Here is a 25,668-nt window from a genome sequence, read left to right on the forward strand (position 1 = left end):
ACGATCTCTCTCATGCATTCTAGGAAACTCCCCCCCACCATCACTTGTTTATCACTGTTTTGATGATGAGAGGAAACAAGATGGACCGCTCTGCAGGATAAACAGAGATATACAGAGGGTTTGCACAGTCCAAAAGATTTCTCCAACCTGGCCTGAGGAATGCGTGGCTGCCATCACTGCAGCTCACCAGTCAATGAAATCCATTTGTTACTTAACAAAAACACAAGGAAGCTTCTCTCCCAGATGCTAATTTTCATTTCAAATAATCACTCTTTCGTTTAGATCCATGCTTTGCTATTCTGGGGCAGAGGAGAGTGAAAACCAATGTATGAGGAGTGTCTGTATTTAGATTAGTGACCTGAAGAAATAGGACTCTCCGACACAGACTGAGGCTCAGGCTCTGGAGGGGACGCATGTATTACCAGTGCCATCTTGTGTGGAGAGAGGTGTACTGCTGCAGGAAATCAAACCAAGACGTTCCGCTTGTCACCATTCATTTTTTTCACATTTCAAACCCACTCTACACCTTTTGTCCTTAAATACATTTACTCTCAGTTCTTTTGAGAAAGCCACCGAATTTTAAAGTGGTCTATTTAAATGTAACCTTGGCTGCAGGTTGTCAAGTTAACGTCCTGCATAAAGCTGCAATGGCCATGAGACTGCAGTCATCAACTCTTCCCTTTTGTCTGTAATGTTGCAGTCAGTCTGGTGACCTGATGGTTAAATAAGCTCTCCCTGTACTGTTCCTGCTGCAGGCTGGAGGCACAATAATGTCAGCCGTCATCCTTCAACTGCTCCCACTGTGAGAGGCAGCATGGCACAGCAGTAAACACTCGCGCTGTGTCAGTGGCTGCAGGCGACACAGAAATAGTCCTCCTCTCGCAGGACCCGGCTCTCGCTCCATCTTCAGGGTCTCTGACTCACTAACCAAAGGAATAGCACAGTCGTAGCAGCTGTTAGTAGCCTTTCATTATTTTAGTAATCCATAACAACCTGCGCTTACCATATGGCAGCCGATCGATGAACCACTGAACAGAAAAGCTAAGGGTCTGTTTAGATGTAATGGAGGGCTGTGTGTTGTTGAATGAGAGGCTTGTGCAATGATTTCAGACTCATTCCAGGCCATTTTCCCATCTGCAAAAAAAAGCTCAGGAAGATGAGTGGAGAAGGTTGGAGTGGTGGCTGTGTGTGTGTGTATGTGTGTGTGTATTAACCCTATGGCAATACTGGATAGTGTGGTACACAGCTGTGCATGTGGGTGTAGACAGAACTAGGCGCAGTAGGCGAGTCCTGCTGCCAGACAGCTTCCCCAACACCAACGCCCCCCTCCTCAACCCTGAACACACACACAAACACACACATAGTCAGCTAAGCCAGTGCACCCATCCAAACACACACACACACACACACATACACATAACACATGCTTCAACAGAATCAGTCCAAGTCAGACTAACCCTCGCCACTTGCAGACCATGGCCCAAACACACACACACACACACACACACACATAACATACACACATAACTCTCGTCTCCCAGCGAGATGTGGCGACACACATCCTCAGTCTTCAGTTCTGGGCTTGTCACATATCTTCATCCACCCACAGCAACTGGAGAAGAAACGCTTTTTAAGAAACAGTCCAATCAGTCTCTGGCCTGATGATGGCTTCATTCCAGTTTACTACTTTTTTTTTTTTTCCTCTTCAGATGCTATGTGGTCGAATGTCTCCCAAAGCTGCAACAGCCCAACAATATGAGCTTTCAAGGCTGAACCACTTCAGTTTCATTATGGTGACACTGTAAAATTAATTGACTTAATTTCTTTCTATTTAAACTGACTTTAATTTTCTTTCCCCCAGAAAAATGTCTTGTGTGACATTTTCTCCCTCACACAATTTTAAAAAGAAACACTTTGTCTGCAACAAAACAACAAATAAAGAGGGTCTTCGGTGAAGATTTTTGTTTTTAATTAGTACATTGACTTTTTCTTAAAAATCTATTCTATATTTAGCATAAGGGAGGCTACTGACAACCCAAAGACAAAAGAAGCAACAAAACATGAGCAGTGGACATACCTCAACATCTCACAGACAACAGTGCTTAAAGGAAAAGGCAGGAGAGATACAAGGATGGAAACAAAGCAAAAAAAAAAAAAACAAGCAGCAAATTCCCTCTCAAGGATTGACAGATTTCTATGCAAATGTAACCCAGTGTAATTATTGATTGTCAAAATATAAGTATACATTCAGAGCGTCTTTGCAGACACAGAGCCCTTTGGCTGATTCCGGGTTGTGAAGCAGCGTTTAACTCCTGTCCTTCGGTGCCAGTGCAGATGGAGGTCAGTATGTTTGAACGTCCTCACTCTGCAGCTATAGTCCGGGTGGAAAATACAACCAATTTAGCTTTGATACCACTCAGGATCAATATGGCTTCATCCCCAGCAGGGCCAAGAGGCCAATCGGACGGCCTGGCTCGCTGGCCTGGGGTGTCCTTAACAAAATGGGACAGCAAATAAAGAAGGCACAGACTCAACTGACCCGAGAGCAGGAGAGGAGAGGAGAGGAGAGGAGAGGAGAGGAGAGGAGAGGAGAGGAGAGGAGAGGAGAGGAGAGGAGAGGAGAGGAGAGGAGAAAAGAGCACTAGTATGTCTTAGTACCAAATAACTAGGCACTTCAGATATGTTTTCAAAGGCCTATTGATTGACACATCTGACACTTTATGAATTAAACAGAACATGCTGTTTGTGAATGCATAGCCTTGACTCCTTGCCTGTTGGAAAGGGTAAAGAGGTATGTCCGCTGACAAGAGGGAACAAAAAGCACATTCAGTACATATTTAAATCAGAAACACAACAGAGGCTATCTACAACAGGAGAATATAACAGTGGAATAATGATGCTGCACTGAGCACTGGAGTCCAAAAATCAAGAAAACAGCAGAGCTGATTATATGGAAAAGCTATACAAATAACAAAAGTTGGTCTACAAAAAAAAAAGGAATGAAAAAAACAAAAAACCCGATAAGCTTCCTGGTATTAACGTTCATATTCTTTATATTTTCCCTCATGTTTACACATGTAAATAGACGACAAATGTGCCATTTTTATACAGAATTTAGAAATTCACAAAATAAATAAATCCGATGTGGCCTTTAAAATTGAATCTCAATTGTATATTATATGTATATATATGTATATATATATATATATTCATATATATTCCATTTCATATAAACAGGGTTTAAACATTGGAGCCTCTGAAGAAGAGGCTGATAAAATCTGTTTTATCCTGCGGACTCTTTCTCTCTATTTTTGCCTCTTAATCTTGCTGTGCCTCCAGTCTGCCGCTCTATACAAATAGCTGATGCTGAACTGTCCTTGATGGACAGAAAATGCCCATTTCCATAGTAACACAGTGTTTTAAGGCCGGGAGTAATAGAGAGAAAATGCATACCTTTTTTGTTTATATGAAAATGAATGAGTAATACGTTCTTAAAAGTCCAAGAGTCTGAAAAGCCATTAAGTTCGTTTTTCACCTTTTTTTCTCAACGTTTCCAAGAAAAGAGTCTTGAGCTGTTTGAACTTCCTGTAAGGCACTCTTCAATTAAACTCTGAGGTGTGTTTTTTCACCACATTGGACGCCGTGACATCCATCTGCCCATCATCCATCTTGAATGTGGATTAAAACACACGCACGCACACAGTCACTCTGCCTGCTCTCAGAAGTCTGATTTCATTGCACCATTTGGCATTCAGTCCCGTTTTGGTTTGTTGCGTCCTCCTCTTTAAACATATAAGTCCAATGAGATGTAAAGTAAGAGAATTGCTAACTGGCACATTTGGTAGGCTGAATCCCTGGTTTATCCAATGGCTCTTCTCCTGGAGAGGGAGGGGGGTTGTTTAGCGTGAGAGTGTGTGATTTTCTGTCTCTGAGTGTATTTGTGTCTGTGTGTTGGGGTTCATGTCTACAGATCATAATCACAAATCTGAAGTGAAGTTTCTTAGAAAACACTAAACTTTGATTTTTTTTTTTTTTTTAAATTAGGCACATGGTCACAAAAATCTGTGAGTAAACAATAAATCCTGAGGCTGAACTGACCAACCTGTAAGAGCATAGATCCCTCGCTTCTGATCTACGACCAGATCACTGTGGTAAGAAAAGAAAACATCAAAGTCTGTCGGCAGAATGGATTTAATTGTCGTTTTTTTTTTGGTTCAGCTTGTGTGCAAGAGTGTTTAGGCCTCTGCAGGCTCTGTCTTTATCTGGATAAAGTTTGCAGGCAGTTGGACAGACAGTGGCAGCTCCTGCAGACCTTTGATTCCCTGCTCGGGCTGCAGTGACATCTCCCCACGCACTTCCAGCTCCTCCACAGGGGTCAGGCCCTCGCTGGGGCTGCTACTCTGGGAGGAATGTCCATTTATTATAGTTTCACTCGCAGCCTCATGGCCCTGACTGTGACTGGTATCAATGATCACAGTCCTGTACTGCAGCTCTGCCTCCCCTACCTCCATCTCTTCCTTCGCAAACGTATGTACCGTCAGTGATGGATCGCCGTTCACCATGCACTGGAAGTAGCTGGGGTCCAGCATCTCCTCTTTGACCTGCAGCCCAGACAGATCGCTGGATTTGAGCACGGTGGCAATTACGGTGCCCGGCTGCTGTGCCACCATGGTCTGGCCGCAGGTGGTGTTGATAGCGACCAGGCGTGGGAGGCTGTTGAGGTTGGAGGCGGTGGAGCTAATGACTCCTGGAGGGGAAGTGCAGCAGGAGGAGGTGGTGCAGGAGGAGGCGACGGCGGAGGAGGAGCCCAGACTGGTGACCAAAAGCTGCTGTGGGAGACCATCCTGCAGGCTGGTGGCGCCACCTGCTAAAGAGGCCGTTTGGATGGTGAGCACATCTTTACCACCTGCTGTGGTGGAGGGCACGGTGTGGAGAATAACCTGGGGAGGCGGGGAGTGGCTGGAGTCCCCGTTGGCCAGAACCGTGGTGAGGGGAACGGACTGGAAAGAGCCGGATGACGTCAGGACCATAGGAACCGACGCAGGAGCAGTGATGGTCCTGAAAAGACAAAATGAAGCAAAATATGTGCCGGTGTTTTTCATCTTTTCCCTGACAGAGCTGTTGTAGCTGAATATTCACTTTGTATCTTTGCAAATATAGACAAGGATTATTTTTTAATGGAACCCTGTTGGGAGAGTTACCCGGTGCACAGCTATGATCCTAAACAGCAGAACTAATGCCCTTATTAATATAACAAATGGCATTGTCGGCTGTACCGCAGAAATCATTATTCTCTCCTCAATTCCACACAGCAGACAATATTTAACTGCTCAGACAAAAACGAAGCCAGATTGCTGATAGCAGATTAATAATAGAAGCAGTGGACAAAGCAAACATTAAAAACTGAAAGCATATCCGCACCACAACACAAACCGCAGCCGGAGAACATCACACCAACACAAAAACAACAACGTTTCGCTATCAAAACATCCAGAGGATTGGAGTAGAGCCTGCACAGATTGATCCTGATATATGAAAAGTTAGAACAAGCAGATCCCAACATATAAACTTGGGATTTTCTTATGGTACAGACTAGACATCATAACAACAAATACTCTTATTTTCTTTCTTTGAGGTCGATACAACTCCCATGTCTCCCCATTCAATATAATAAGGCCACGGCTAGCAGTTGGTTAGCCTTGTCTCTAATTAGCATGTTATATTTCATTTGATTTAATCTGCACAAAAACTGAGGGGGCAAAAAACATAATGTGGTTTTATGAAAGGGGAAATTATTTGTTGGATGGGAACAGTCACTTCCTGGGGCTTTTTTGTTATTGTGAATATTTCACAGTTGTCAAATCCTCCTATTTAGAGTCTGTTTGCATTTGTACATTTAGCTAAGTATCCTTCATCTAGCTCATAGTCACTCTCAATATAATTAGTGGATTTTATTTTTTTTATATTATCATAATTATTTTCATTATCATTAACAGCTTTGTTATTATTGTTGTTATCATCATCATTATTACCTCATAGCATGTGCTGCGTCATGGATACCCGACCCTTGATGTGCTTGCAACACATGGAGCTGCTGAAGGAGCTGCCCGCCGTTAGCTTCCTGGTACAGACATTCATCATTCGGCTCCTTCTTCATCTGCTTCACTGATACGTGGTGTTGGCCGTGGGCCCTCCCGTGCCCTTTGGACCCTCCGCGGACCACAGATCGTCCGTTGCTAGACCTCTGGCTACCGTAGCCGGTGTTGGCGTCCGAACCGTCCTCGTCCTCGATCACCACCAGGTCGGCCGGCATCTCCTTAAACTGGTACACCAGCCGCTGCCCCTCCACTTTAGCCAGGATGCCTCTTTGATAATAGTACCTACAGGAGGAAGTAGACACAGAGCCTGTTTAACGCAGTATATACATGATCATCATTCAATTCTAACAGCCTCATAAAGTCTTAAACCATCATCCCAGCGCGTTATTATGAACACGTCTGCGGAGTCGTGTCTGCAGGGTTCAGGGCTAAATGGGAGCTAATGTGCGTGACAATGGTGCTTTGGAAAATGATCCTCATCTGAATGTTCATCTCACCTTAGAGCTCTTCCCATGGTCTCATAGTTCATGTCAGGCTTGTTCTTGTGTTTGCCCCACAGCTTTGAAACTGCTTTGGAGTCCACTAGCTTGAAGATGCCTTTTTCCCGCTGTGTCCACTTGATGTATTTGGGACAGGTGTTTTTATCCTGCAGTAAAGCCAGAAGGAATTCCCACAGGTAGATGGTGTTGCCTGCAAATTCAAGGAGGAAGGATAAATTAAGCCATTGTTTTTGACATTCAAGCACATTCACAGTGAGGCCTTCGAGTGCTGCTATAGACATCGACATCGATCATTTATGTAGCAATTGTAATTCAAAATTTTATATAGCAGCTACTAGCTTTACAGGAGAAACCACTCGTTTTCCTATCACCATTGTTGTGTCAGTTGTGTGTGTGTGTGTGCCTGGGAAGGGAATTAATTATACCAAGCCTGGGAGTAGATTACTCTAATTTGTGAGATACTGTGGCCAGAAGTGGTTAAAAACAGCATCGCTCCCAGCAGTCACTTGAATCCCAGACACCGTGACAGGGTGATGTATATGTGTGCTGCTGAACCCGCCGTCTCCAGCCCCCTCTCCCTCTTTGTGTCACACTGTATGGTGCAGCGAGGGTTCACATCGAGCAGCGCTAGTCTGCCTCTATCAGCAGAGCATCAGCGTGCCCTCCAGCCTACAATCACTTCTGTTTCCCCGTGAAACAGCACTCTGAGAGCCCCTCATCCATTAACTCGGCCAGATTCAACCCAGCCGGACTGCAGGGGTTGAGGACTGCTGTTTGCACACTCCACAGGAGGAAACAGAGCGTACACAAGAGGAGGAGAGACCTTGATTTTTATTGGCTCATTACCGAGAAGCGAACTAGTTAGTGAGGCTTACCTTTGCCCTCTTTGGTCTTCTTCCTGAGTGGCAGGTTAGGGGTGGTGATAGGCGAACAGGGACGCACTGCCCGCGGCTTCCGGACTATGATTCAAATTGAGAGGAGGAGAGTTATAAGGTGGAAGGTCGCAGTGAAATCTTCCAATTACTTTAGCACAGGAGATCATCGCTGTGGTCGAACAGGGAGCGAGAGGGAGGAGGAACAGGGTGTTACCTTTGTTTTTTTTCTGAGGTTTCAAGGGACTTTTTTGAGGAATCTCATCCATGGATGAAGTGTCCTCGTCTAGGGACATGTCAAGGGCACTGTTGTCCATCTGGTCAGGCCTCAGCGGGGTATATGTCAGGTCCGACTCCAGCAGAGTACCGTAGGTGTGAACTAAACATAAACAACACCAAGAGGAACAGAAACCGTAAAGAACAAGTCAAAATGCTACGGATTTGATTTATGAGGGAGCAAAAAGTTAAATATTCTGCACCAGTTCTGAGACTGTGGAATATCAACAATGCAAATGGACTTACTCATACGCTTCTCATCCAAAATGTTGTTTGGAGACTCCATGTTAAGAAGAGCTGCTGCGGCTTCATTCGTCTCTATGCTGTCTTCTGCACCTGAGACTGTTGTTTCTGTGCCAGACAAAGAAAAATTCATCAACATGAGATCCCTGCAGGTAAATACTTTCTTTTATCATTTATCAGATGTACCAGACAAGTCTGAAGGAATTCACTGAATTTTAAAAGGTTACATCAAAATAAAACATCAAGGTGTACAAAAAAATGAATGGTAAAAAAAAAAAAATTGAATTCAGTACATAGATCAATGATGGTCGGTAATTACCAATTAAATTTGTGGTGTTTTTCAATAGGTGTCCTTGAAAAGTTCAGTTTAAACACAAGCAATAATTCATTCTCCATTAATCAATGGAAAACTTGTCTTTCATGAATGTTGTTGAATTGCTTGCACGTTGGCAGAATTCACATTTTTCATGTTCTGGTACTGTTCACGCACTTTTCATTATGTTTGTGTTTATCTGTAATTAATTCATGAAAAAGGGCCTTTCACTATGTTCAACATTAAAACCAAGGTGGTCTTAGAATTAAAATAGTTTTGGGAAACAGGTGCGAGTGAAACGAAGCTCTATCTTAGGGTTTCTCAACGGGGGCGGTACCGCCCCCCAGGGGGCGTTCTGAACTTTGTGGGGGGCGCTGGGAGCGTGAGGGCTGAGAGGGGGGCGCTCAGGCAAAAATGGGGGGCGCCACAACTTGGCTCCTACAAAGTTCATTTGAGCTCTACTTTTTCAACTTTAATGGTTTCCCAACTTTGCAAGTGCAAATAACCGACATAAATAACCTACTGTTCAACTGATTTAACACGCAAATATAACACTCATAATGCGGGAAATTCACGCACACGTTTCAAACCAATCATAGTGCGCACTACAGGAACGCTGCGTCAGACGGTCTGATTTAAATGACACACACACACGTCTTTGTATAGTTTACCCATACTGAATGAAGTTAGATGGATTTTTTATACCAAGTACAGGCTACATTAGTGTAGGCTACAGGCTGAAGAAAGAGGAGCAGCTGACTGCTCGTCCCTGCGAGGAGCAGGTGACCGGAGCCGTCTTTTTTTTTTTTTTTTTTGCTGCGCCGTCTTTATAGGTGAAGCACACGCACATCTCCGGCCGACTTTACCCGACAGGGTTTTCCTGCCGATCTAAGGTGATTTTTGGCCGCCACCTTAATAGTTACAGCGTGCATGTTGGGTCTTTATAGCGTCTTGCACAAACACCCCGTTTGAAGAGGGAAGCCCGTAAATTACCAGCGGCGTCATGTCAATAGAAACCGAGGGGGCAGGTGCCCCCTCAGATTTGAGGGATGATTTTTTTTTTTTTTTTTTTTTTTTACTTACTTTACTTATTATTTTACCATCTAGCTATGATCAGTGGTCATATTGAGTGAAATGTATTACAAATAATGTCATAGTCCATCTCAAAAATACATCATTGCCTTTTTCCAAAAATTACAACCCCCCTCCTTTCTGATGGATGTGGTCTCTTCCGCCCTGACGCACACACGCGCACCTTGCCTGCATCAGTCCGTACTTGGGGTAAAAAAAAAAAAAAAAGTCTGTGCTTGGGGAGGGGAGCTACCTTCAATGGAAATGTGAGAGCAGTGTAACAATAAACTAGGGATTTCAAATGTTTAATCAAAGAGGAACTATGGAAGTCCCCTGCTTTTCCGCTGTTTTGCTTGCAGTCCCTGGCCATGTGCATTTGTTTACAATGAAGCCACGAAAAATCAATATATGGAAGTGAAATAAGTTTTTTTATACATCCACCTTATTGTTCCACATTGTTAGCCAAGATAATGATTCTGAAATTCAGTTTACCAACTTTTTGGCCCCCAGTTAGTGCCCAAAATAAGTGATTTGAGGGGATCCTCAAAAAAAATTTGCGCGCACAATTGGACATTCTAGCACCAAATCAACAATCTTTTTTTTATTATTATTTTTTTAACCGCAACATAGGGTTCACGTCATGATATTGTTTGTATTTTGAGCATTAAAACTTCCATAGTCCATAGTTTTCTTTGTTTGATATGTCAAGAGACTTTTGGTTAAGTAACCATGGAGAGCTCCTTCATCATTACCATCATTATGGGCCGTTTTTGTTCTAGAGACCTGTAAAAAATAAATAATTTAGGTCAAATGCTGGAAATTTGAAGTCCGCTTTTTGAAAATGTTCAAATCCCTTGTGAAAACACACCTTCGTCATGAGGACAAACTGTTTTGGTGCTTGAAATATGTTTACCAGAGTCTTAGCTTCATGAAAGCAGTGAAATATGAATAAAGTAACAGATAAGTGTAGAAAACAAGTTTAAAGCGAAATTTTGTAACGTTGTTTTTTTTTGGGGGGGGGGGGGGGGGGGCGGTCAGAGGATCATGGTATGGTCAGGGGGGCGTTGGTACAAAAAAGGTTGAGAACCACTGGATGGTGGAACTTAAATTTGCATCGTTAACAATTAATAGATCGATTTTGTTGTATTTTGTTGTGTTGGTTTTATGTTTTGTGTAACTGTTGTGATCGAGACATAAATTGGTAGTAAAGTATCTTTACCTGTGAGATCTACTCCTCCCACCAAGATGGATGACTCCTCCGTCACATGGAGGGTGGAGTCCACCATGATGCCGTTGGGCACTTCGTCTGACTCCAGGCCGGAGTAGACCTGCAGCAGATCGGCTGCAGGCACCTGCTCAACAATCACCGCTGGGAATACTGATGGGTCGTCCAGCTGGATGGAAACAAGACACACATATAAAGAGGATGGTATGAGATGTTGCAACATCACAACTACCACTGGGAGGCAGGGGACAGATGGACTTTGTGAATATACATGTGTGCACATCCAATAAAAACACCATTAATCCCTCTCCTACACATCATAAATGCAAAATAAATACCACAGATGACATCAGATTGATGCTATAGCCTGATGTGGTCTCTTATTTTTTATTGCCTAGTAAAATATTGCAGATTCATCCCTGAATTTCAGCTAATATGGAGGCACATAGCATGGAGGAGAGCTCATTTCTGTGGTGTTGCACCAGCCCACAGGGACCCACTGAAGAAGACAGGAACCAGATGTTTGATTTGGCCTACTTCTCCTGAGAAGTTAATCTTACGCTCAGAAATTATATAAGCCCAAATGAATGTTAATGGATCAATCATGAACTGCAGGCAAACACCCCCTTCATCATGTCCTAAACGCACTTTGGGAATTCCAAGCTCGCCGTCTCATTTTCAGGCTCGACACAGCCTGATGCAGAGAGGAGCGGGGGGAGTTTGGGCCGAACCACCGAGGAGCAACTAAGAGGCACAACAGCTCCTCAAACACACACATGTCAAGAGTCCTCACTGGGCGTTCGTGTCAATGGGAGGGACAATGTGTTGACTAATTCAGTCCCTGGCTGTAAGAGGATCTATGGTCCTCTGAGACCAGTATTTCAATGTTTTTTTCTGTACAGCATACAGCATACATACAGCATCGGAAGCAGAGGTAGGTTTGGTTTAGAAACCATCAAATTGAGTTAACGTTTTGACCCATAACAATGATTTTTGTTTTCAAATGGAAAAAAGGTCACCTCGGGTTGTGCTTTCATGTAAAACCACTTAGAGTCAACTAAGCACCAGCAGATGGCAGCAGACTACACTTGAAAAAAAGTGCAGATATTGTTGCTTTGCTTTTACCATGTCAGTGCCAAGCAGCTAATGGGGCTGCTTTATTCCAGGATTATCTTCTAAGTCTATTGTGTGTCCAAACCTCAAGAATTTTAATAAATTGTTCATTTTTTACAGCACTTCAAACCAGGAAGAGATGTGCATTTCTGAAGCTTTTCTGAAGTTACAAAATTAGTTAAAAAATAAAAACTAAAACACTTTTCTAATGACACATTGCATGTAATCAGAGTGTAACTTAAATTTCCAGAAGACTATATGAAAAATCAACTGGCTGGATTGATGTTTGTTAATTGTAACACTCTCGCATACAAAAAGCCATTAATAAGAAAGAAAAATGTTAACTGCCACCTGTCCATGTATTTTATGTGGATTTTAACCAATCAATAAAACCACACTCTTACAGTAACGATGTGATAACAGAGGATAACAGACAGACAAAAGGTGAAGTAAGAGATGGACGAATAAAGGTGTATCTGTCTCTTTGCACAAGTGTCCATTGTTGGTTTGGGCCTTGAGGCATACCAGGTGTCTGGGGGGGGGGGGGGAGAGGGGGCAACGGAGCCGGCTACACTCCCGTTTTGGCTACACTTTAACCAGGAAACTAAACAGACTGGTTCGTTATGTGGACATGGTGTCGTACGGTTAGGCATCTCTAAGCAGCACCCAGCAGTAATTAGCCGAAGCTGTTGGGGAGTTGAACATATGCGCTGTACATGCTGTGAAAAATGTAGGTGTCGGTGAGCACAGAGCAGGACGACGGCTGCACAAGATGTCTGTCATAACTTTGAAGATCAGCAACAAACAGCTTGTGTCATTTCTGCAGCGAAAACCAACACTCCTCCCGGGGCTAATAATAATAAAAAAAAAAATTTAAAAAAACCCTGGGACGTGCTTTGACTACAGGCGATACCAATGTCTCACTGACATACACTGGATGTTTCCCATTAATCTGAGTCTTTGCTAGACATATTATCAGATAGCTAGACAGGGAGGCAACTGCATCTCCTCCACTGGACTTTAAATGATGTTTGCCGTCCTTGAGTGAGAGTCAAGCGTGTGGCATTTTGACTTTTGGTCTGCTGAGCGCCTGAAACACCGGCTCTACACACCCTCCCCCCTCCTCCTCCTCCTCCTCCTCCTCCCATCAAACACCGAGTTTGCTGACGGAGCATGAGACGTCTGGAGAGGCTGTCTCCACTGTTGTTTTGATGTTAACTGTTCACCTGTTTTCTCTGGAAACACTTTTTTTTGTTGTTGTCATGTAAACCGAGTGTTGATCTGACAATTTAAAATGCGCGTTGTGATGTGCAGCGATAATAACTATGGAGGAGAGAAACTACTGTTTAAAGGTCTGACACTTGCGAAGAGGTGGGGCTCTCGGCAGATCTGACAGCAGGCATGTAAATGCAGTCTGACAAACACTGAACATCATAAAGGCCTCGACTGCTTCTTCCTCTTTGTTGACTTGAATCATGTTTCGAGCGGGGAAACAACAAGAGCGATAAGAATCGGGCCCATTTGCATTTTTGAGTTCCTCATTCTGCCTTTGAAAGCAACAGCATTTGTACAGGTTGACTCTCCCCCCTCCCCCTCCCCCTCCCCCTCCCCCCAACCAGCACCGCCACTTCACTTCACTTCACCCGACTCTCTTCTGCTTTACCTGCTCAGCGTCACTCACAGTGACGTCCAACTGTTACGACGTTATCCTCGCAATCACAACAGTTGAGAGAGTTTATTCACCCATAGCACCAGAGATACTATATGTTCATATTTTTTTAAACCTTTTATATGGCTATCTCTAGTCTCTAGTCAATACATGATACACCCAAGGGAGCTACTTATTGACTTAAAAACCAATATAGCGAGGCTAATCATTAAAGAACCTACTGTATGATTTCACTCAGCTCCAACAGCTTTATTGTGGCCTGAATAAATCTTTACAACAGGCAGAGGAGACAAGATGGCCAGTGTGGCAGTACATTAGTGTGAGGTTCATTTTTCGGGGTATTTTCAGGACTTGGTAAATAGGGGCATTCTGCTTGCATAACAGGCTAAGTGGGTGCAGCAAAGAAACAAAAGTGTAGCCCTGGAACAATGTGAGACCTTTCAGAAGAATTATCCCATGCCTTTCAGGCAGCCTTGTAACTGGTCTGTCAGGTTAGGCCTGAACCGGTGCTATTCAGGGATCCAGTGACAACTTGTCACTCTAGATACACACATACACAAAACGCCGGTACACATAAACACACATATACGACCACACTTACAATCAAGCCTGCTCCACAGGATTCAGACACGGCTGTGGGGATGAGATAACTGCACACCTGACCGGGTAATGAAAAGACACATAGGCACAGGTTCACGTCAACGTATATGCACACACACAGTAACCTTTGTGTCAAAAACACATTCATGGCCAAGCCCAACCCTTTCCCTCCCACGCACCCTAACCCTCGCTGCAGGTTTTTTCTTTTTCCATTTCTGCTCTCCCAACAGCCCACACTCGTCTTCCCAGACCTCCTCCTCTCTCTCTCTCTCTCTCTCTCTCTCCTCTTCCCCTCCATCCTCCCCTTCCTCCTCCTCCTCCTCCTCCTGCTGCTGCTTCGCTGCCCAACATGTTCTCAGAGTTAAAGATCACAGGCTTTGAGTCACAGCTAATCCTGCCCCAGTGACCACGCTGTTTACACAAGTTCTGTTTGTCTTACATTTATCAACAAAATCACACACAGTACATCTGGTTTAAAAAGGCCCAAAGCTCAAATGAAAATTGATCGCAAGCCCAGTTATGCTTAAAAAACACCAAACTGTTTTGGGTTTTCTTAAAGTTTCCATTGCGGTTTCTCCTCTGTCATATGTACCTGATTGATTTCGTCCATCCCGTTGCTGGCGAATTCAAACACCAGTTCGGTGGGCTGCACCGCGGTCGTCATGGCGGTGGAGTTCGGAGGGCAGGGAGCAGCCTAAAATATCCCGGCTCGGACTACTCCGGCTCCTTTCTCTGAATCAGCTTCACCTCACAAAATGACTTCTCCGTCGTTGTCGTCGTTGTCGTCCTCCTCCTCTTTCTGCTGCTGCTGCTGCTGCTGCTCTCTAACCTGGGCGGTTAGCGCTCCGAGAGAGAGGCCACGGGCCGAGTTTCAGAGCAGCGCTGTGGACCAGGTGGGAGCAGCCTCGTCCCTCTCTGACACGGAGGCTGGGTCCCGCTGCGCCTGGAGCATCTACACCTGGTGGAGAGAGACAGAGAGAGAGAGAGAGAGTAAGGGTTAAGGTTGGGAGACATATAGAGAGCAGTCTAAAGTCATCATACAAATAACAACAGACCTACACACTGTAAAAACTCGGAATCTTTCCAAGAATATTTGTCTTATTTCTTGTCAAAATGTCTCAATTTTATTCAAAACTAATCTCTTTCCACTTAAAATAAGACTCGTCACGGAAAAATTAACTTGTTTTTAGATGGTTTTCACTTGTTTCAAACAAATTTTCAATTGAAATAAGTAGAAAAATCTGCCAGTGAAAGCAAGTTTTTTGTGCTTGTAATAAGAAAGAAAAACTTGCTCCACTATCAGATTTTTCTACTTATTTCAAGTGAAAATATGCTTGAAAAAAGTAAAAAGTGTGTACAAAACAAGCTACTTTTTATGTGATGAGTCTTATTTTTTGTATAATTAGATTTGTTTTGACTAGAAATGACATTTTAACAAGAAATAAGACAAATATTCTTGGTCAGATTTTGAGTTTTTGCAGTGCAGAGGTTTAAGGCCGGAAACACACATCTGGGTTATGTACAAAAACACCAAGCGTCAGGAGGGAAATCAGATCACCAGCTGATTTCTGGCCCTCGCCTGACAACACCTCAAATAAAACTCTAAAAAGTGAAGACAGTCAAGAAAGACCAGCGAAAACAAAAAAGTTTCTCAGTGCTGATTCATTGCATGGCTGCAAACATTAGAAAACTTTTTTTTTAACTTCACTTTTACTCCAAATATCTATTTTAGTTCAAACATCACATACACACAGAGCTACAAAAACCACCATCATTGTCATCTATTAATCCGTCAATACTTTTCTGACTAATCATTTTGTCTGGAAAACATGAAAACGAACATGGTCACGGTGCATTTTAAGCACAACTTGACATTTATTTTCAAAGTGCTTATTTGACTGACAAACACTCACAAAACCGCTACTTACTTATAAACGTAAGACCAAGAAAAGCAGAAGCTTGTCATGTCTGAGAAACTGGAACCATCAAATATATTTTCTCTTGGAAAAATAATGTGAATCAATTATCACAACACGTTGAGCGTTAATTTCCTGTCACCGATCAATTAATCCCTGCAGTACTAAACGACAACAACAACAACAACAACAGCAGCGGCAGCGGCGGCGGCGTCATCATGCTGGCGTGTGGTCAGGAAGACGGAGGACAGTTTATTCATCACCAGTGGAGGAGGGGGAGAGGGGGGAGAGGGGGGGGGGGTGATGTTATGATCACATGAGAGGGGTGTGAACCAACCCTCCCACACACACACACACACACACAGGTGGGGGATATGATGATGCTCTGGAAGCCCCTCTATGCCGAGCCGACCCCCCGGGGAGTCACTGTCATCACAGATAGCGGGGGAGAGAAACTGGTGTGTGTGTGTGTGTGTGTGTGTGTGTGTGTGTGTGTGTGTGTGTGTGTGTGTGTGTGTGTGTTGAGGTGTGTCCCACTCCCAACAACCCGATACCCACAGGCAGGTTTGGGGACTAAAGGATGATGGGAGGGGCTGATGTTGATCAACAGACCCCAGGGGCGCCACATACCCCTCCCCACCCTCTTCTTTCCCACAGACCAAAGAGCTGGCAGGAGGAGAGAAGTTAGAGATGGCAATGTTTAGTGCACACACACACACACACACACACAGTCCCAGCTTTTCCCACTGCTGCAGGGTGGAGCTTATTTGCTTTGAAATGCCTGTGTGACTGACAAAGTTGCATACCAGGCCAAATTGTATTTAGAAAGGAGGGGAGGAAGAAGGGGGGGTGGGGGGGGGGTGCAGCAGGAGAAGAAGAGAGGTACTAGAATAGGAACACACAGGCCAAACAAATGTTGCGACTCAGTTTATCTTTCTGCTGAGCATCCAGACAGAATATTAACATGTGGCCGAGGTCTGGACAGCATCACTTTGGAGGAGACTAGTGTTTCACTCCACTCGGCCTCTCTACTCCTCTCTCTCTCTCTCTCTCTCTCTCTCTCTCTCTGTCGCTGTCTCTTGCTCCTCTCTGCTGGGCAGCGTCCATGTCTGTCCACTCCTGCCAGAGCTGGATGCTGCTGCCATCTGTCTGGAGTGCCCTGGTCCTCTTGGCATATGAGAGTGTGACAAGACATTACCAGACTGGAGCAGAATAGAGGGGGGATAATATTGTACAGGGGGGGCTGGCGCTTCCAAATGGAGGATGATTTTTTTTAAATCATGTCAAAAGGAAAAGACAGACAAAAAGAAAAATGGCTTTATCCTCTTTAGTAATTCCCCCACTAAACCACACAGACACACATATTTGCACCAGATGCCCTCGTGTGGCCTCTGTGAAGCTGGACCCCATGTGGAAGAAGAAGAAGGCAAATGTGCAGCGGGGTTGATGATCACATGGGATCAGTGTGCAGAGTCGCCCTGCCCCGGCCCTCGCCGCCTCATCCCAGATCTGAGGAGAGACGAGGAGCGAGCGCCGAAACCAACAGGCGTTTTCTCTGCGACAGAGCATCTCAGTTCCCCTTTTAAACCGTCACAGTGTTAGACGTTCAGGCGTTTATGAGGCTGTTAGTGGGAACCTTTCAGCCTGCGAGCTCGCAGCGCTGAACTGAGGACAAGCGTTGAACAAATCATCATTTTCATTAATGTGTTATCAGGGAACAGGAAACAGACTGCTATCGAACCGTAAAATCAGCGTATCAATCCATGATAGAGGTAAACAGTGTTTCTTTCATCCTCCTCCTCCTCCTCGCCCGTGTTTTGTGCCTGTGTGTGTTGCCTGCTTCATCCTCTGTGTGTATTTTTCTATATCCCTCCTGTCAGTGCTTCATTGATCGGGGATGGCCCAGTTGGCATGGTGCTAACAGCAGACAGGGATACAAGAGAGCCAGCCATTAGTCAGACACAGTCTGCACATTATCCCCGAGCACATGACAACAGCTGCCTTGTCCCAGCACAGGGGCAGGGTTGTAACTGCACTTACTACGTCATGAAGAGGAGAAGAGGAGGAGAACAGCGGTGGGAGGGATTTTACCGGGATGTTAGTCGATGCATAATAAGTCCACAGAGCAAATAGACCGCGCGTTACTCGCTCTGGGTGGAGCCTTATTTTGACAGACTTCAGTATTTCAGTGTGGTTACCAGGCGGGGCATCCTGCTGAGGTCTACAGCTCCGAGTGTGTAACTGTGGTGTCCTGCGTTTAAAGCCAACTAAACACATGTGCTGCTGCATGTCATCCCTCTTTCCCTCCCCTATCTCTCTCTCTCTCTCTCTCTCTCTCCTTGTAATTCCTATTAGTGCCTGCTGTTCAAAGCTGCTGAAACAATTAGATAATGACTTAAATGACATATCATTAAATAACTATTCTAATGACTTAGAATAATAGCTCTGTTATTTATTTGGAGGTGAGCAGGTCGTGTATAATTACTTTTAGTTTAAGTTTATTTTCTGAAATTAGATGGATAACATCTGCTTCTAACATCTGACTTCATGTACAGCAGAAACCAATATTATATCATTTTCAGTATTGTTTAATCTAATTATTGTTTTTTTTTTATTAATTAGAAGGCTGATAAAAGCCAGAAAATACCAAATATGCCCTTCACAATTTCCTAAAGGTCAGGTGGACTGTTCATTTTCCATCTCAGACATCTGACGAAGCGTTCTCGCTTTGAAGCTGGAGACATGTGATTTAAAAAAAAATCTCTTAAATGACCATTTTATTGGCAAAAGTGCTGCTAAAGATAATCATTGCTGTGGTGGTCAGCTGATAGTGTTAGTGGCTCCGTCCTGGCTCCTGGTCATGTGACCGCGGTGGTGATGTCTTTTTTAATCAATCTCCTCTCCTCCGGCAATTACAACTGTCTGTTATGTGTGGCAGGCTGGCAGCAGCCCGTCGTGCAGCAGACTGGAGGAGGAGTATGAAGCAAACATTGGCCTACTCCACCCCTACAGCATGGTGACTGCCAGTCGCAATAACAACCAATTAGAGTCAGGATTCATGAACAAATGGAGCATTCCCAGAAGGCCCTACTTCCCCCGCTTTAGTCTCTTCAGCTGAGCTCATTGTTGACCATGAAAGGAGGTAATTTAAGCCAATTGAATGACTATGCAATGACTCACCCTGCATGTGGTGAGTGCAAACACTGATGCAAGAAAAAGGGCCGGGGCAAACTTTACTTATCGCCCATTCTCAGCTCAGGTTACAAATATGCAGATTCCTGCAGGTGACATTGCTAGATATTGCTAAGCGATGGTGGGAGGCACAGGACTTAAAGATGGCTGCTGTCACAGGCAGAGACTGGTATTCCTGGTATTTGAAATGTCCCTATAGACGGCACAGATGCAACTGGTGAAAACTGTAAGGGACATAAATCAAAAAGTCTTTCTTGACCTGTAAGGGCTTAAAAATGGACCGAGGTTGTGATTTTGCCCACCAGGCAGGTCCGAGTTTGAGTAGCAACGGCAAAAAAAAAAAATCTTAACCTTACATGAGGCCTACAAAGGTTTAGTTTTCCCAGTTCAGCTGTTCAGAGAAACTCCAATGTGCAAGATGGCAGAAAATGTGTGGGCTCACCACCGCTACCATGTTATTGAATGGCTGTCAGCACAGACATGCTGTTTTTGCAGGATCCTCCTGGTTCCTGTAAAGGAAATGACTCAGTGATATGAGCCTCAAGTTCATTCCTGACGCCCCATGATAGCCCATATAAGCATCACGGCATCCTGGTCGTCATTTCTGGGACAGCCGTTCGCTTTTCAGCATGTTTCACCCAGATGTCATTGAACTAAGCGCCAGCATGGAACAATAGCACTTTTAGCACTATGGAAAATTGCTCAAATACATCAGTTTGAGCCGAGTGAAAACATGGCTTTGATTACAGAGAGAAAAAGTGAAGTAGGTGACGACAACAGACTGTGTGAGTATTCTGCATTTCAAGATAAGGCTAAAGTGTTGACTGAATTATTGGGAGTTGCATCAACACCAGACCAAAAAAACACACAGAGATGGTTTTCACTGTGGCGACAGCACCGTCAGCAGCCTGAAAACTGTTTTGTATACAGTATTTTCTGGGCATCCTACATTTTACTCACCCAGCGTTGCACAATACAGCATGTCTCACCATGTTTCAGACTCCGACTCAACTTCATTGAAGTGAATAAAGGATTGCTTTCAGTGCAATCCTGAGGCCACACCATGCATGTGGTGATAAAAAAAAAAAGAAAAAGAAAGAAATGGCAGAAACGGGCACAGAGGCAGGCACAGGCGCTGCTTAACAACGTGCAGCTGCAGAACACAAGGCATCAGAAACACAGACAAGAGGGCACTGCGTCCAAGCCAGCTAGCGCTCACTAGTGTCTTACACTAGGAGGCATTTGGCTTTGTCGTGCCAGGGCCAAATGAAGACAGAGAAAGAGAGGGAAACAGAGAAAGAGAGGGAGAGAGAGAGAGAGAGAGAGAGAGAGAGAGAGAGAGAGAGAGAGAGAGAGAAAACGTCACCTCGAGCACAGGCTTTCAGAAAAGAGAATGGAATTTAATCTCATCTCCTGCAAACCTTGTACTTTTCCACTCAGACTTCAGGCTGTGGGAGAAGTACCCATTGCCTTCCTGTGACAACAGTTGTTTGTGCCAACTAACTCTCTATTAGGTGTAACATTTGGCATTATCTCGGAAGATTAGACGGGAGCTTTAGTCGGATAATATGGTCTCAAGAGCTGGGATGAATCCACAGTAACGTCCCCAGAGTTTGACGTTGACAAATGTCCTCGGAGACCAGATTCCACTACTTTTTTTGGTCAGATTAATCTCAAATATGTAAGAGAGACATATCTGAGATATTAAAACTTGTTCTCTGTCTACTCTATATATACTCGTCCAAAATGCCTTTATTCACAATACTGAACTTTCTTGTTTTAGGGCATGCAAGAGAAAAATAACGACAGCCAGAAATAGCAGTGTGACATGTTTTAGAAATGGATCGAAAAAAAAAAAAAAAAAAGAAACACCCACAAAGTGACCTGTGAATCTTGCACTTGTGCGCACAGCATCACTGAGCAGTGGGTTCTGCTGCTTCCTGTCTGTTAAACCACACTCAGAAGAAAATTTCTTCCTCTGTGTAAGAGCGGAAAGTTCTCAACTCCCCCTCCTTCCTCCTCAAATAACACGCTGTTACTCTCATAGATGAGACTCTTGTGATAGAGGCCTGCGTTTTTCTACATGAAGTGTAGTAGCTAGAAATACCTCAACGAGTGACGTCAAAGACAAAAGTGACTAGTTTTCTACGATGAAGACAAAGTGTTGTAGCTTGACACACTGAGTTTCACAGTGCGTTTCGCTAGGTGCACTCACCGGAAAACATGTTTTGCATTTAAAAAAAACAACTCAGAAATCAGAGATCCATAAATAAAAAATTGATTAGAAAGCACAACGATAAGGCTGATTAGTACACGATTAGATAGATTGAATTTGAGACAACATTAATCTCTTTCCCACTGTTGAATGACAGCGATGGTGAATTTAGAGGGATCACAACATGGCTCTCAAATCCCCACCTGCTACTTGCAGACATCTCCTCCCCACAATGCTGACACAAGGCGTGCAAACACAGACAGTGTTACCAACCCCGCCACCCCACCCTCTCATACTCATACATATGTACGTACACACACACACACACACACACACACACACAAAGACAAACTCCAAATTCTCAGAATGCACTGCGGTTCCTGTTACAGTCTTGTAGGTCATATCGCGGGAAAATTATATCGGCCCAGAGAACCCCGCAAGCTTTTTATGAGCCACTGAGAATTTGCGCCCTAAAGCACAGCACATACAAGACATTAATTAACTACATGAAGAGATTCTGCTAGATTAACTTCTGCTCCTGGTTAATATGAACAAATCATAAGCCTGGAAACGGACCCATACAAATCCAAATTGCAATAAATACCAGAACTAAACAAAAGTCGACTTGGCTACATCACTGAAGTCTTACCCGGTGCATAATGAATCCAAAGTTGGCTCATATGTCAGAGAAATGTCATGTTTAAATCGAACAGATGCATTCAAACTGCCCCCACCCTCCTGCAGCCTATTTCTATTATGTGGCAACAGGCCACATGTCACAGATAGGAAGAACCATTCAAGTTGTGAAAAGAGGACAGGAAATTGCAGAAAAGTTTTAGAAATGACATTTGCAACCTCAAACATCACAGTCTGATCTCCTGCAAGCTGCTCTGATGTTCCCAAAAAAGCCTGCAGGATTTTATTAAAGCATCTGGACATCGTCAGGAAGATGAAGAGAAACACTGGTCTGGCAAGGTGCATCGATGGCGGGGGAAAATGTCATGTTTGTTAAGAATTACCACTCAAGGAAACAAGGAAAATCTCAGAACAACAGTGCTGCTGACATTAGCCTGAAGTCTGATATATATAATAGGTATAGGTATAGGTACCACATGCTGGTGTGTATACATACACAATGTATACCAGTGATGTTTGACATTTAAAGCATTGAGAGAAAAACCAAGGTTTTCTTCATTACTCTTTCCAGCAAGAAGGAAGATGGATGAAGGGTCTGATATGAGATTTGTTTGTTGGAGCTCAACAAATCCAGGTATTTTAACAAACCAGTGCTCCAAAATCAATAGTTTTTTGGTAAAGCCTATCTGTTCAAGGTGATAGCACTGGGATTACTGCTTTAAAACCGACAAGGCTTTCTCTCAAAAGAGGTTTATTATTTTTACATGAAAAGACACAAGGCTACATCGAGCAGTGCAATCTATCGAGTTTGCAGGTTTGTAGTTCTGCATATCAGCACTCTTTGGTCTGTGCAGGATGTCAGAAGCTCTATGAGTAATACGTGTGAAGAACACATTTCAAGCATCCATTTTCTTCTTGTACAGAATTTACATATTGAAATTTAAATCAACACTTCGCATCATAAAACATGTGGTCAGTGAAAAACAATACCTTAGCATTGTTCTGGTGACTATACTGTAGGTTTCACATGCAGGACCAAATCCACTTCCCTCCTAAATAAACTCTCAATGTGGTGTTTGATCAAACTGGTTAAAAAAGATAACCTACTATCAAATACCATCTTATTCTCAATGCAATTAACAAACGTAACAGTGTGTTTGATGGTGTGAATCTCCCTGCTAATAGTGGCCATTACTGCTCCTTTCATCCTTTTGTGCCTCAGCTCAATTACATAATTTCATCAATTTCAAAATCAAGATGATTCCAAGAAAAAAACACACACACAAAAAACAAAAAAACACAAAAGCTAAGAACCAAACACATTCAAGTCTGTGCATGTGTGTCAGTTGCCTCAAACTGCCCTGCTGATTCCTTTATTGCAGACATATTTGAGATGCTTCATCCTGAGTCTGCTGTTGTTTCGGCTGCTGTGTGCAAGCAATTTTATGCATGACTAGACTGGAAAAGCTAATTTCTCTGCTTTTTATACAGTAACCAAGCCGCCCATGGGCATTAGATATGCAGAGGAAACTGTGTGCAAAAGAGAAAAAGACAAAATAAGCAGATTTTTAAACAAGCTGTAAACTACAAAACATGACAAACAAAGCCAAATTCAAGTCCTGAAGTGTTTCTACAAACATCACTACTCTGCTGTGCACCAATCCTGCTCATTCACACGCCCATCTCTCATGTGTTTACATTCATACCAATACCAACATGTCATAGCACAGGTATACTGCCAGCAACAAGAGAAGACATTGAACCCAGAAAAATACCAGCATACTCTCAATCAACCAAGCTTAAATCAAAACGATGAAGGAAAGCTTTCCTAATTCTTTCTTAAACTATAAATCACCGCGGCTGATAACAGCCATCACCTTATGTAACCTCTCAAAATGGTTCATTTTCTCGTGGGGAGAAAAACACCATGTTGAGTGTTTATATACTGTCTGTGAATCTTGCCATCTTGACACTTTCCACAGTCGCCTTAAGAGAATACTAGGAGGTGCATGTTCAGATCGAGCGCTGACATCTCAGGACTGTGGGGCTGAGTCAATGGGAACAGGGGACCCGGCTGTTGCAGAGGAGACTGCATACCAAACAGGTCTGGACACAAGCAGGCTGATGTGTCCACCCTTAGTCAGGCATGCTGCAATATGTAACAGACAACACGCCTAGAGAGAGCGAAAGAGAATCAGAGAGAGATGAAATAAGCTCATTTTTCTCCGGCTAGTCATACATTTCGGGATCAAGATTTTCTTAAAGCAATAGTTCAACATTTTTAAGAAAAGCTGGATGCTGCAGTGTTAAGACTCGGAGATCGATTTGATACCACTCTGGTATATTTGTAGCTAGAGCCAGCAGCTGTCAACATAATGACAGGAGACAAGAACAAAAAACCACCTAAACCCCTTCTACAGCTACAACCTGTTGATTTTTTACATCATTTTACATCCCAGTCTTTATAAGACAACAGTCCCCTGGCTGCACCTGCATATTTGCTGTGGAGTGGTATCAATCTTCTCACCTGACTTTTCCTAGCAAGAAAGCAAACAAAGCTTATTTCCCCAAACTATTCCTTCAAATCCACCATCAAACATTGTTCTCTGAATACAGTAGAAGCAAGGGGAACACAGAGAAGTGAAAATAATTTTTTCTACTTGTATCTATTACGTGTGTGTGAACTGTCACTCTGCTGGGAAGGTTAAAACACTATGAAACATGCTAATTTGCAGATTAAGCAAAGCTGTTTTCAAGATTTCTGCAGATCAAGCTTCGGTTTAACAGCTAATAACAACTAAATCAGCTCTTCTCATCTGATCCCCCGTAAAGCCTCACAGACAGGACCACTCACACTGAGAAAGCTTAGCCCCTTCAAGAGAGCTTATCTGATTTCACACAATTGGATACCAGGTCAGTGTGGTATTAAGTATCACTGGCCAATGTCTCTATCTAATCTCGAAGCCAGTAAACGTGTGTGCCCCACTCCCGGATCTCGGGACAGAAGTGCCGAGTCATTGCGTTTCATGATGTCAGGTAAATGCTTTGAATAGGGTGAAGGGAAAAAAAAACAGTTGAGCTATGTGACTTCACTCCCACTCCTTGACTACAACTCATTAAGTAATGACAAATGCTTGAGCTGCATGCTTAAGGTATTACGACATTTCTCGTGTTTCAGTCCTTCCATGTTGTCATCGTGAACTGTGTCTCAACTGCACTTATAACGTAAAAACCTGGGATTTACGTGCTAATACCAACATAATAATCTCAGTTCGTATATCCCAGCAGCGGCTAAACATCAATCAAATGTTCACCTCACCTATTTGAAGAAGCTCTGTGCAGGAAAAGAAAAAAAGGACAGTGTGTACAGCCTGGTCAATATTTGAGGAGGCTTTATGAAATACACTCGTTTATGATAGTCAGGCGATGAGGAAGGTGCAGCAGCAGCGTGAGCGCAGGAGGTAAGGACAATAAACTACCTGGTTAAAGACAGACACGCTCTGGCTATATAACAAAATAATAACACTTTGTTATTGTTTAACCATATTAGAGATCTCTAATTATTAGATGTAGGAAGTTGAAGATGATAAAGTGGTTGAGTTTAATAAAAAATGGCTCTGAGAATATACATATGACATAGTAACCTTTGCTCCAGCGCTGCTTTGAATAAAGCGGCCTGACAATCAGTCTCCCCTGGGGGTGGGGGGCTATATGTTGTTCTGACGAGAA

At 43.6% G+C, this 25,668-nt stretch overlaps 1 protein-coding gene across 3 annotated transcripts in view; it reads right to left on the minus strand.

The window, feature by feature from the left end:
• Positions 1 to 1,989: 1,989 nt before the first annotated feature.
• The window catches only part of elf1 (E74-like ETS transcription factor 1), a 40,379-nt gene continuing 16,700 nt past the window's right edge, over positions 1,990 to 25,668 (minus strand). For 2 of the 3 annotated variants that reach the window (XM_083980620.1, XM_083980619.1), the window contains exons 2-10: positions 14,573 to 14,938; positions 13,982 to 14,038; positions 10,593 to 10,767; positions 7,993 to 8,097; positions 7,688 to 7,849; positions 7,474 to 7,557; positions 6,596 to 6,788; positions 6,033 to 6,380; positions 1,990 to 5,058 (exon numbers count right to left, since the gene is read on the minus strand). In XM_083980620.1, coding sequence (XP_083836746.1) covers positions 4,236 to 5,058; positions 6,033 to 6,380; positions 6,596 to 6,788; positions 7,474 to 7,557; positions 7,688 to 7,849; positions 7,993 to 8,097; positions 10,593 to 10,767; positions 13,982 to 14,038; positions 14,573 to 14,644 — 2,019 coding nt within the window. In that variant the 5' untranslated portion in view covers positions 14,645 to 14,938 and the 3' untranslated portion in view covers positions 1,990 to 4,235. The remainder of the gene's footprint in view (positions 5,059 to 6,032; positions 6,381 to 6,595; positions 6,789 to 7,473; positions 7,558 to 7,687; positions 7,850 to 7,992; positions 8,098 to 10,592; positions 10,768 to 13,981; positions 14,039 to 14,572; positions 14,939 to 25,668) is intronic. The other variant, XM_083980621.1, reaches the window with a different exon arrangement.

The sequence above is a fragment of the Trachurus trachurus genome (assembly GCF_905171665.1).
Source record: "Trachurus trachurus genome assembly, chromosome: 10".
In the NCBI taxonomy this organism is placed as follows: Eukaryota; Metazoa; Chordata; class Actinopteri; order Carangiformes; family Carangidae; genus Trachurus; species Trachurus trachurus.